Source organism: Rhineura floridana, chromosome 1 (genome assembly GCF_030035675.1).
Source record: "Rhineura floridana isolate rRhiFlo1 chromosome 1, rRhiFlo1.hap2, whole genome shotgun sequence".
Lineage (NCBI taxonomy): Eukaryota > Metazoa > Chordata > Lepidosauria > Squamata > Rhineuridae > Rhineura > Rhineura floridana.
The window spans coordinates 156,166,977-156,179,135 of NC_084480.1; the positions used below are offsets into that span (position 1 = coordinate 156,166,977).

General features: G+C 45.4%; 1 protein-coding gene across 1 annotated transcript in view; it reads right to left on the reverse strand.

Annotated features, from left to right (window-relative positions):
• Window positions 1–505: 505 nt before the first annotated feature.
• The window catches only part of ATP1A1 (ATPase Na+/K+ transporting subunit alpha 1), a 37,461-nt gene continuing 25,807 nt past the window's right edge, over window positions 506–12,159 (reverse strand). The window contains exons 10-23 of the mRNA XM_061638705.1: window positions 10,624–10,733; window positions 9,505–9,639; window positions 9,081–9,273; window positions 8,531–8,706; window positions 8,061–8,197; window positions 7,513–7,663; window positions 5,024–5,192; window positions 4,511–4,665; window positions 3,882–4,005; window positions 2,692–2,837; window positions 2,436–2,566; window positions 1,829–1,930; window positions 1,497–1,588; window positions 506–805 (exon numbers count right to left, since the gene is read on the reverse strand). Of these exons, the coding sequence (XP_061494689.1) occupies window positions 777–805; window positions 1,497–1,588; window positions 1,829–1,930; window positions 2,436–2,566; window positions 2,692–2,837; window positions 3,882–4,005; window positions 4,511–4,665; window positions 5,024–5,192; window positions 7,513–7,663; window positions 8,061–8,197; window positions 8,531–8,706; window positions 9,081–9,273; window positions 9,505–9,639; window positions 10,624–10,733 (1,850 nt within the window). The 3' untranslated portion in view covers window positions 506–776. The remainder of the gene's footprint in view (window positions 806–1,496; window positions 1,589–1,828; window positions 1,931–2,435; window positions 2,567–2,691; window positions 2,838–3,881; window positions 4,006–4,510; window positions 4,666–5,023; window positions 5,193–7,512; window positions 7,664–8,060; window positions 8,198–8,530; window positions 8,707–9,080; window positions 9,274–9,504; window positions 9,640–10,623; window positions 10,734–12,159) is intronic.

Genomic DNA, 12,159 nt, shown 5'->3' on the forward strand with positions numbered 1-12,159 from the left:
GTTTTAGGCACACCACACCCACCTATCCGACATGTGATGTCATACATGGGCCCTGTCAATGAAGAAAGTGGGATTTTCTTTTAATAAGGTAGAAAAGCCAACCTCACTAGGATTTTCAAGAAGACAGGGCACCAGGAGCTCAAGGGACGCCTTCAGGCAAGCGGAAAGGCTAAACAGGCAATAGACTGTACTTAGGCAGCCACAAATTGATGATATGGGCAATATGGCTTGTTTCTAAAATGTCTGTACTGTTATGCAGCTGATGACACTCAAACAGGCTATGCTGCATCGGTTTCTGGCCAGGCCATTAGCTGCCATTATGCATGACTGGTGGACGCCTCAGCTGGTAACAACTGCAGCCCACTTTGGTTGCCATCATCTTGCTGAGGCACCCTCTATAACAAGTTCCTGCAAACTGCTCCTCCATGGGAACATACCACAGCATCAGTTTGGCGCATGCACGCACACACCCCCTTCCCAGTCTCCATGAGCAAAGACACATGTATCTTCTTATGATCCATCTTTATTTGTAAAAGTCCAGATATAAAATCTTATTGTGTTTCTTACAAAAACAAAAAGGCACATTAAAAACTACTCCCATCTTCTGCCCTCGCCCTGGACTGCATTTGCCCCCCCCATCCCTCCCTGCTCCGTGATTCTTCCAGCCGTCACCCGCCACTTGCTTCCGTCCTTCGAGGGTTCCATCTGCCTGCAATTCTAGAAGCTCACACAGCAGCGAAGCGTTGGAGGGCAGCCACATCTGGTCCAGTATTACTTTAGTAGTAGGTTTCCTTTTCCACCCAGCCTAGGTGAGGGATAGATGGAGACAGAAGAAAAAAAAGACCCACATCAAGTTGGGTTTCTCTCTCAAGTGAGCTGCAAGCCCCCAATATCAGATACAAAAAGTCAACTTATTCCTTCAGTCTCATGCCTCTGGCCAATGTTAATCGTTATGAACATGCATAAGATGCATGCCACAGAACCTTACTTGAGGGTTCTCCTCCATCTTGGTAGAGCTACAAAGTAAGGTCCCTGCACTTATAATGCGAGTCGTTTCCGACTCTTAGGGTGACGTCTTGCGACGTTTGCTAGGCAGACCGTATATATGGGGTGGGATTGCCAGTTCCTTCCCTGGCCTTTCTTTACCCCCCAGCATATGCCGGGTACTCATTCTACCGACCACAGATGGATGGAAGGCTGAGTGGACCTTGACCCCTTTTACCGGAGATTCGACTTCCTCCTTCCATTGGAATCGAACTCCGGCCATGAGCAGAGCTTCGGTAGCAGGATTCATATGGCCACCCAATGAACCCCTCCAAAAATGTAAAGCAAGATGCTGGCAGTATCCATGGCCCTGCACTACTGGCTGAGTTCAAGGTAATGCTAAATTACATGTACCCCCATGTAACAGAGCCCTGGATTGGAAGGCACCTGCCAGACCACCACCATCTCACATGTGCACCACGCAAGAGTGTTGTAAGACAGCAGACTCTTACCTCCAGGGCTGCGTCTGATAATGAGTTTTCTCACTTCATCGTACACAAAGATGAGGAGAGAGTAGGGGAAGGCACAGAACCACCATGTTGGTCTGCAAAGTAAGAAATCCAGTTGTAGTACACACTTGTATGATCTGACTTGGGTTTAGCAAGAGCCCACAGTCTTCAAAAACAAGCACCGACAATTTAGGATAAGCCCAGACCCATTCTGTGTAATGACTTGTTCAAGGGATTAAGAGCGGTAGGATTTATGCCAAGACTAGCCACAGCAACAGTAACCGACAGAAAGTTTAGATAATGATCACCTTCAAGTCAACTGATTTACTACTTACTTGAGAGGATACATCCTCAAGGCAACATCCATTCCAGGGCAGTAAGAGAGGAAGGCAGCCAAGGCAGTCTCTTCAAAGAGACCAAATATTAAGATCTTGTTCCTGTGAAAGCATGAAGGGAAGTTAACCCCTGGAAGGAGTCAATCTTCCTTCTCAACCCTGGTTTCTGAGTGGGAATAAGCATAACTGCAGGACTCCAGTATTTCCCAAAGTGATTTTACATTTCTATCTCAGCTTTCCTACAAGGAGCTCAAGGTGGAACACATGGTTCTCCCCCTCTCCATTTTATAACAACAAATCCTGAGAGGTAGGTTAGGCTGAGAGACAGTGATTGGTCTCACCCAGTGAGCTTCATGGCTGAGCAGGGATTTGAACCCTGGTCTCCCGGGTCCCAGTTTGACACTCTAGCCACTACACCACATTAGGTCTGTTTGCAACATGGTTTCTATTTCACATGAAATCTGACACACATTGCCTTCAGCATCTACAACACCAAACCATTCCCATTTCTATTTCAAGCTATGTTGGTCTATTCTGAAGGCTCAAAAGCTACACAAAAACTGGCTTCTGATGCCACCGAGGAAGGGGCTGATAACCGGCTACTCACTTCATTCCTTGCTGGAAAACAGAATTCCTTCTGGTCTTACAGATAACCAAGTCTGCCCACTGCACCACCACAATGCTGACAAAGAAAGCTGTGTGACAAGTAAATTCCACAATTTTCCGTTGCTCATAAGTCTGAGGGAATTAAAAAGAGGAGGTTGGAAGATTTTGTTTTCAAACTTCATTTTTCTTACCCACGGGCATCAAGAGTACAAATAACATTCCTCGTAATAGCCTTCTTAAGCTATTAGAAAACTCACCCATTGCTGTCCATAACTGTCCTCCACATCATTAACCCATCGGTCATCCCATAACACTCTAATCCCCAACAAGGTAGATGGCAAGAAGCCATTCTCAGCAAGGATCACGAAATAGGTGAAGAAGCCTCCCAATGCTTGGATCATTCCTAAGCAAGTGCGAAAAAGCATTAGTTCACTTTGGGCAACTGCTAGAAGCATTTTATGAATAAAAACACATGGACACAGATGTAAGAGGCCTCTTTTTAGCCACTCTTCAAGGTAAGAGGCTGAACACATGTCTGTGCTAGAGAAGTTGTAGTTAGATTCGTACTGAGATTATTTTCTGATAATCTTGTACCACAGCACATCAAAAGCACATAATCAACTATTCCCCTTTCTCAACTGAGGCTTCTCTGTGATCCACCAGCTCTGTTGCACAAGAACGTATATCTTCCGAATTCTGGCCATCTCTACCTTCATCATCCCCTACACTTGAACATGTATTACAGACCTAATAAGGCCCCTACAAAGCTACAGTGACAATACTGAGGCTCAGAAATTCCACAGTATGCAAGCTGTGATTAGTCAACCTCTATGCCAGCCACTGTTCCACAACTGCCTCGGGCTCGGGGGCAAATGCAGTCCTCCATGCCTCTTCACCTGGCCCTCGAAACTTTCCCCAGGCCATATCTCCTTTTCCCCAGGCCACACCCCTCACTGCCCTCCTTTGCAACTCAAATGTTTTTGCCTGGTTGGAATGTATTTGTGAACTCAGATAATGTGCCTTGTTTGCCTAGCAAGGTGTGTGTGTAGAAATCAGTCTACTGTACAAAGGTGAAATTCACATTTGTTGTTCAGCCCACATTTCCCTCTCATCCCCTGCCCACCACCTGTAGGTGGCCCTTGAAAGGTTGCCCAGAAGGAAATGTGGCCCTTGGGATGAAAAAGGTTCCCCGCTCCTGCCTTGTTCCAAACAATACCATTGGTCCATCTAGCTCAGTACTGTGTACCCTGAAACCCTGGAGAACTACGCCTAGTCAGAGAGAGGACATTCACAGTCCTATCTGGAGATGCTGGGAGTTGGACCTGGCACCTTCTGTGTGCAAAGCATTTGGTCTACCACTCCCCTGAGCTGTGGCCCTTCTCTGCCTGGTCATAGTCACAACACACCCACCTCCATTCATCAGAAAGAGAGGAGTGACCATGCTTACCAATCTGACCATAAGCCATGCTGATCAACCGTTCGTTTACCAGTTTGTCTGTCTTGGGGTTTCTGGGCTGTCTCTTCATGATGTCACTTTCAGCTTGCTCGTATGCCAGAGAGATTGCAGGAACCTTTACAGTGAAAAAGAAAAAAATGTTACAGTATTGAATATCACTTCACGGGTTTCATTTCCTACATGAATCTGTATTACCTGTACTAAAGAAAAAAATGGGGTGGGAAAAGAGAGAGAAAAAGTCACCCAAAGCAAGCATTTCAGAATACCAGTGCAATGCCTCAGGGAGTTCTGTAGGCTATTGGGCGCATGTGCTAGAAATGTTTTAGTAAGTAATAAACTATACTGCCTACCACGTCAGTCTCAAGGCAGGGCACAACAAATTCTAAAAGCATCCACATTAAAATCAATGGCAATAAGGCCCTTGCCCTGCTGGCTGCTAACTGAACCCTACAGGCTGCAGCACTATCAGAGGGCCTCATCAGCTGCTAGTAATGTTCGAAGAGAGCAATCGGGATGAAGGCACTCCTTCAAGTAACATGAGCTCAGGTTGTTTAGGCCTTTATAGGTCTGAATCAAAACCTTAGTTATGGTAGAAATAAATAAAAAGCTGGCTTACTAACCATATCAGTGCCCAAGTCAATGCACAGGATGGTAACTGTGCCCAGTGGTAGGGGGATGTTGGCAACGATGAAGATGAGGAATGGAGTAATCTCGGGAATGTTACTGGTCAAGGTGTAAGCAATTGACTTCTTCAGGTTATCAAAAATCAGGCGGCCTGAGGGAAAAGAGCACTTTTTAAAAGAAAAAAAAGATCGCCTTGACATGGAATAGACTACTACGTACCCAGGGCCAACCTCCACACTCTAAATAAGCCACATACACAACAGTTTCAGTTCACACTAATGTACACAGGCAAAGAAAGGCACTAAACCGAAAGCAAATGGAAATTAAAATGACCTAGTTTTGAGGAACAAGAGCTGGCTCCATTTCCAAGGACTAAACTCTCTCTCTCTCTCACTCCCCCCACAGTTCTTGGACACCTCAAATTTTGCATGGGAGGGGAGTAGGAAACAGAAGTGTTCTGCTCCTCGCATTGGAAACACCAAAGTGCCCAGCAGGAATTAGGAACTCACCCTCTTCAACTCCAGTGACAATAGAGGCAAAGTTGTCATCCAGCAGAATCATGTCAGCTGCCTGCTTAGAGACATCAGACCCAGCAATACCCATAGCAACACCAATGTCTGCTTTCTTCAAAGCAGGGGAATCGTTCACACCATCACCTGTAACAGCTACAATGGCACCCTGGAAGGAGAAGCAGAAGAAAAAGGAGCTTCAGTTCCCAGACCAATTTATGCAAGTTACATCAAGGTGAAGCAGCCCTTTTCCTTCTCCCACTAACGTTAAACCCTACTGTTCACCACCATTAGCTTTAAAATCTACTCCAGAAACCAGGACAATGTCTACACATTTCAAGGTGTTCCAGTGCCCTCCACTATACTTCAGAGGAGAGGGGTAGGGAACCTCAGGCCTCCAGGCCAATCATGGCAAGTGATGGGCTGCACCTCACACGGGCTGGGAAGAATGTATTTGGCCACAGTATGGAGAAATGTATCAGGAATGCTTTAAACTGAATCCAAAGGGGGAGGGAGATGTAAACGTGGCGGCAACAACAAAAGCTTGTACACAGTAACTGGAACTGAGGGAACTGCTCTAATGGGGCCCAATAATAGTCTTCATAAAAATGTAGGATGGAAGCCAGGCTGTAAATCACATGGTCTTCAATGGCTATACACTAATGCCCCAAGTATGGGAAACAGGACGAAATACAGGAGAGTAAATATGACTTGATAGGTCTAACTGAAGCTTGGTGGGATGATTCCCATGAGTGGAATATAGAAACTGAAGGATGTAACTTGTTCAAAAGGAAGCGATAGAAAGGGAGGCAGAGTTGCACTATATGTTAAAAATATATATCCCTGCACAGAAATACAGGAGGATGAGCTTGGTAGCTCCACCAAGAGTATCTGGATTAAATAAATCCTACTGGGAGAAAGGGCAGGATATAAATCAAATAATAAATAAAATGAAATAAATAAAAAATAAATGGGGCAAGGAATAAAAGGAACATCGTAGTTGGAGTCTACTACCAACCACCCAATCAAGGAGAAGATGAGGATGAAACTTTGCAAAGCAAACTGGCGATGTTTCGAGGAGGCATGATGTAATAGTAATGGGGGACTTCAATTACCCCAATACCTGTTGGGGGACAAATGCTGGCAAACACAGCCCCTCCAAGGAATTCCTGAGGTGTTGGAGATAACTTTCTCGTAAAGAAAGTGGAGGAAGCAACTAGAGGATCAGCTATCCTTGACTTGATTCTAACCAACAGAGATGACTTGGTGGATGAAGTGGCAGTTAACAGGAACTCCGGGGGAAAGTGACCACACTATACTTGAGTTCTTGATTTTAAAGGAAGCAAAGGCTGACAGTAGCCATACGGGTAACCTGGACTTCAAGAATGCCAATTTTAATAAACTCAGAACAATGGTAAATAAGGTTCCGAGGCAAGCGACCCTAATGAGAAAAGGAGTCCAAGATGGGTGGGAGTTTCTAAAAGAGGAAATCCTAAAGGCACAAGAGCAAACAATTCCGTTAAGGAAAAAAGGGGGAAGGCAGCAGAAGTCAAACCAGCTGAGTGGGGAATAAAGTCCTGTCTGGGTGTGCCAGAGAGCTCCTGCATTGGTTGATGCAAAGGGAAAGCGATCCTGCTTGGTCCTGGTGTGCCATACAGCAACCTGCAGGGAGCTCTTTCGCACACCCGAACTCAGCACAAAGCAGGTCCCCCCCTTCCCGCATCTGCTGATGCAAGCAGCATGTGATCCAAGCAAGCAGTGTTTGAAGCAGTCTCAACCCCTTAAAAAATTGCAGGAGAAGAGACCACTTCAAACAGAGCTGCAAGACAAGCACCTGTTTCTTCCTCTCTGCATGATAGTGCAGTCCCTGCCAGATCAGTCATCTGGAAGCAGGCATTGGCTTCGGCAGGGACTGCTCTGTTACGCAGTGATGAAGAAAAAAAACTCTGGGTCTGATTGCTTTGGAAAGTCCACTGCATGCTGAATCTTTTCAAAGGTTTTCAAGCCTCCTCCACTTCCTTTCAAGGTCTAGCTTAAACAAAGGGGCATGGGGCAGGCTTTGCAAGCTCAAGGGATTTTGACAGGTGAGTGAGACAATGCACTTTTCAATCACGTGACGTCACAGTGACATGATGTGACTGAGAGGTGTATTGTCTTGTCCACCTGTTAAAGACTGGCTTGCAGGGTAGGGGCAGATAAAGATCTGCCCCCCCCGCAGCAAGAAAGGTTCCCATCCCTGCCATTAGGAGGAGGGGCCAACATTCAGTTTGCATTCAGAAGGTGCAGGTTCCCCAGCATCTTCAGCTGAAAGAATCTTCCAGGGCTGGGAAGGACCTTCTGCCCGGAGAGGTGGAGCTGGTTGAGTCGACAGTACTGGGATCAAGGAGAAATCATGCAGGAGTAGACCGCAGCTAGAGAACAGCACGTGTGTGTGTACACGTGAGAACATGAAGGCAACAAACCACATTACAGGGATCCCGTCTACTTACCTGCCGTTGGCAGCCTTCCACAATGATAAGCTTCTGCTGAGGTGAAGTTCTGGCGAAAACTATTTCTGTATGATGTCTCAGAATTCCATCTAGCTGCTCACTGGTCATGTCTTTCAAATCAGAGCCATGAATTACACAGGCTTTGGCATCTCTGGAATTTATAAGAAGGCTGGTTGAGAACTCGAAATATTACTCCAAATCTGCCCTAAGGTGCCCATGAAGGACCCTTTCCTCCTCCAATATGGCAATATGGATGGAGTGTCTACTTTACTTCCAGACTTTCAACCAGACAAGGCTGCCTAAAAGGTACAGAATCTTGGTAAACAGTCTACTTGAAGAATAAGCAAGCAAATGGATAAAGTCAGCTCAAGCATGAGAAGCAGCAGATGCACTGTTTACCCAGCTTTGGCTCCAATTTTGTTTACCAGTTTTCTTCACATCTCCCTTACACAGATACTTGCTATTAAATGTTGGGATTTCAAAGACAACTGGCTGGCTCCCCACACCCTCCCCGAGACAAGCTCTGCCATCTCCTTTCCAGCTAGTACCTGGGGTTGACCTGGCTGACTGGAATGTTGAGACGGAGAGCAATGTCTTCCACTGTCTCATTGCCTTCAGAGATTATGCCAACGCCCTTGGCAATAGCTTTAGCTGTGATCGGATGGTCTCCTGTCACCATGATAACCTGAAAGGCAAAACAAGGCAACATCAGTCTGGGGCAGCAAACACTAGATAGAAACATGTCCTTTCAAAAATGCCACTTGCCCCTGAGCAGTGACAAAGAGGCTTGTGTTTCTGTGGTTTATTCAAGAGAGGCGGAAGCGTAAGCAGCAGCCGTTTTTATGGCTTCCTTTTGAGATGGAAAAACAGTTTACAGATTTTCCTAGACTGTACCTTCCTTTGCAAGCCAACCTCTCTCCTTCCCTGCAAATAAACCTCTCTCAAATAAAGCCCCTTTTTCTGTGTTATTAGGTGTTGTGGTCTTATTTGGAGGGATGAAGAGGTAACACAGTTTTACCTTTATTCCAGCACTTCTGCATTTACCAACAGCATCAGGCACAGCTGCCCGAGGTGGATCAATCATAGAAATCAACCCAACAAAACAGAGCTTCTCTACGGGGAAGTTCACTTCATCTGTGTCAAACTGGAAACCTTCAGGGAACTGCTCATCGGGCAGGGCGAGGTGACAAAAGCCTGCAACAAATCCAGTTTAAATGATTTCACATGCCTATATATTAGGGAGCAGGTGCTCAGCATGGCTAGTTTGATTGCTTAAGTGGCCCGACAACAACCGAGAAGCCCTTGGAGAATTTGGCATTTGGGCTTCTGGGAAACGTATGGAAAGTATTATTCAGAAAGAACCAGATTCTCTCTCCTATGTGAGACTTTAACTGGCTTCCAACATTTTCTGTAAGTTGTAATCTATGAAAAGATACGGATCCCAGCATACTCTGTCTCTCCCCAAACAATCTGCAAGAACATCAAGCAATTTCTTGGCTGTACTAAAGCAAGTGAGCATGTACATTATTCTAGGACAGACCTAAGAAGAGTCCACCAGAACATCTTACCCAGTACTCTCTCCCCCAGGCCTCCTAACTCAAGGTAGGCATTCTGAAACGCATCTTTAGCCTCTTCGTCTAAGGGCTGCTCTTTCCCATGGATCAGGATGGTGCTGCAACGGTCCAGGATTCTCTCTGGAGCTCCTTTCATCACAAGCAGGTACCGTGACTCTGATGGGTTTGCGTTCTTGTGGATTGAAAGCTGCATTTTTGAACAATGTTAGAAAGTGTATTTTGGGGACAGTGTTTCTATAAGACTGGCTTGGAATGCACTCAGCCTCTAACATCCCCAAAGCTCTGACAAAGCTGCAATCTGACTGGCATGTAATGCAACCCCATTGGGGTTAAAGGTAGAACCAATTTAGCCCAACAAGAAAGAGCCTATGCGTCATAATGCCTACTGTTTAAGTGAAATGTGGTAGGCATTTCTTACTTGGTATTTGTTGGTCGAGTTAAATGGAATCTCCACCACCTTGGAGTTCTTCTCTCTCAGGTCCCTGACAGACCCACAGCACAGTTCAATGCATTTGAGGAGTGCAGATTCAGAAGCATCGCCGGCCACTGACCTCTAGCAAACAATACAGTGGTTCACAGTCAATATCTGAAGCCTTGAAGGCGATCCTCCCTCCTTCCAGATAAATAAATACCACTTCTTTACATGTGAGACACTTGTTCTTTGCAGTAACCCAATGATTGGAACACAGAAAGTTGCCTTCCACTGAGTTAGAACAGTCGACTATCTAGATCAGGACTGTCTACATTGACTGGAAGTGGCTCTCCACTCCAGGGTTTTCAGACAAAAGTCTTTCCCAGCCCTATCTGGCAATGCTGGGGATCAAACGTGGGGCCTTCTGCATGCAAAGCATATGCCGCACTACTGACCTATAGCCTTTGGTCAGGCTTCTCTCTTTAAAAGGGGTAGAACTTTTTTCAATGGAAACTCACAAAGGGTGAATAAATATGTCTGCAACCATGATGCAATGAGACAACATACTGAGCACAGCTGCCCTTCCCCAGAGGAATAAACTGAATGTACTCAGAAATAAGTACTGTAGGTTACATTCTTCCTACTAAGAGCACCTGCACTCAAAACCAGGCCTGCGCAGGGTTTTGATCCACCAAAGTTAATACAGCAGTTTGATAAAGTTCCTGGTTTTGCAGCTTGCCTAGAATTGCAAAAAAAAAAAGGGGCTGTTGAATGCTTTGCAGACCACAACATAAGTCCGGTGGACTGTGTTCAGTTTTTCAGGCACAGAGTGTACAGGTCTACTAAAATCACACTTTTGCACTACAGTATTACATTTTTTCCTGAGGTAGTAAAGTCCTCCTCCTGTTTGCTTTGTTGTTACAGGGACCCAGTGACTCTAACCTATATTTGAAGAATGCATGAAGATGTTCACTGACGACTGCTACTCTGATAGTGGAGATGCTGCTAAGCTGCCTTTGCCACTAGCAGAAGCCTTTTATTCGCCAACCTGCATCCTCTTTTATGATATTTTCACACTGGCCAAGACATGAGCAGCAACTGTGGTTAAGCCAGGGGTCAACTCACCTTCAGAATAGGAACATTTTCTTGGTTGGCCTGAAACACAGCACGGTTGCACAGTCCTGCGATCCTAGCTAAAGCGGTCCAAGAGGGAGATGTCTTGTCAAAAGAGGCACCTGGGGAGGAGGGAGAGGGGAAGCAATAGAGAGATTCCACTTAGGTCCATTCTCAAACTCAAAACCAGATTAGCTTCCTTTCTTCCATCCCCAACTCAGCTGGACATGAAATATGAATTCATGCACACAATTGTGCAAAATTCACTCTCAAATAATCCAATGCATGTTGGCAATTATGGGCTGTCCACACAGTACTAAAGTGGCAGCTTAGGCCCAGCTTGGTTCACACCAGTAACTAAAGAGCGAACTTCAAGACTTCTGATATATTGTATATATACAGAGTGCTGAATAACTGCTTATTTTTATTTTTTTCAAGGGGAGCATGGCCATTACTTCCATGTCACAGCATGCATGGAGATAATCTTTGATCTTTTTGGACTGAGCACAAACTAAATGTCTGCTTCCTCGGTCACCATCTTAGGACTGCCACATCTAACTGATGGGCCTTCTCGTTGCCTTCTACCAGCAACCTCTCTCTCTTCTCCACCCAGCCCTTATGCTTATCTAACATCCAGCCTGAGGATGGGCTTTCAAAAAAATGTGGGAAGCTAGCTCCTTAATGCTTGTCCCAAGAATTAAACTGAATGCTGTGCCCTGGCCACTGTGTTGATTTTAATATACCAAGGTAACAGAGAAGTTCTGTAAAGCTCCGCATAAGCTTTTTATTATAGCCCTATTTCTTTCAAAGTAATACAAATATTGCACAACTAGAAGACACCACCCAAGTTATCCTGTCTTTTCTTTTTTTTAATTGGCCAATCAAAAGGACAAGACATTTAGTGACCATTTCTCTCAGACAGAGGGACAGTGGGTTGATTCCACATAATTAATTATGTACTCATTTGTGCCAGTGTGTATGTGTTTAGGGTGATGGTGAATGGGGGCAGACCATTCTCGCCCCCCATGGAATGAAGTCTCTGTTACAAGAGAGAGGAGTGGGGAAATGGATGTACATCTATGTGTGAAAAAACAAATGTGGACAGCAACTCTTTCCTCCTCTTCTGCTATGTGCCCTGTGGAGATGCACTATACAGAGGTGCTGGACCACAAGGAGGCCCAGAGTGTGAGGAATCAGTGCAAGCTTTGAAACAACTTATGAGTTATGCTACATTTTTTTAGCCAGAGTGTGCATGTGTGGGGTATTCAGGACCACGGTGTGGGGGAAGTGAGGGGGGAGGGTTAAGCCTTTGCCCCTGTCAGAGTCCTAATCAGAATCTGACACACACACAAAATTCGTTTGGTAGTCTAAATGAGGGCTTTCTTCCTGTTATGAAGTGTGCAGGGCAGAGGTCCAATTCTAATCAGGACCACAACAGATGCAAAGGCTTAATCCCTCCCCCTCACCAGTCCAACTCTGCCCCATCACACTGGCCATATGGTTTTTAAAATACTCGCATATAAGGTCAAATTTTGAACTTTTTTCTTA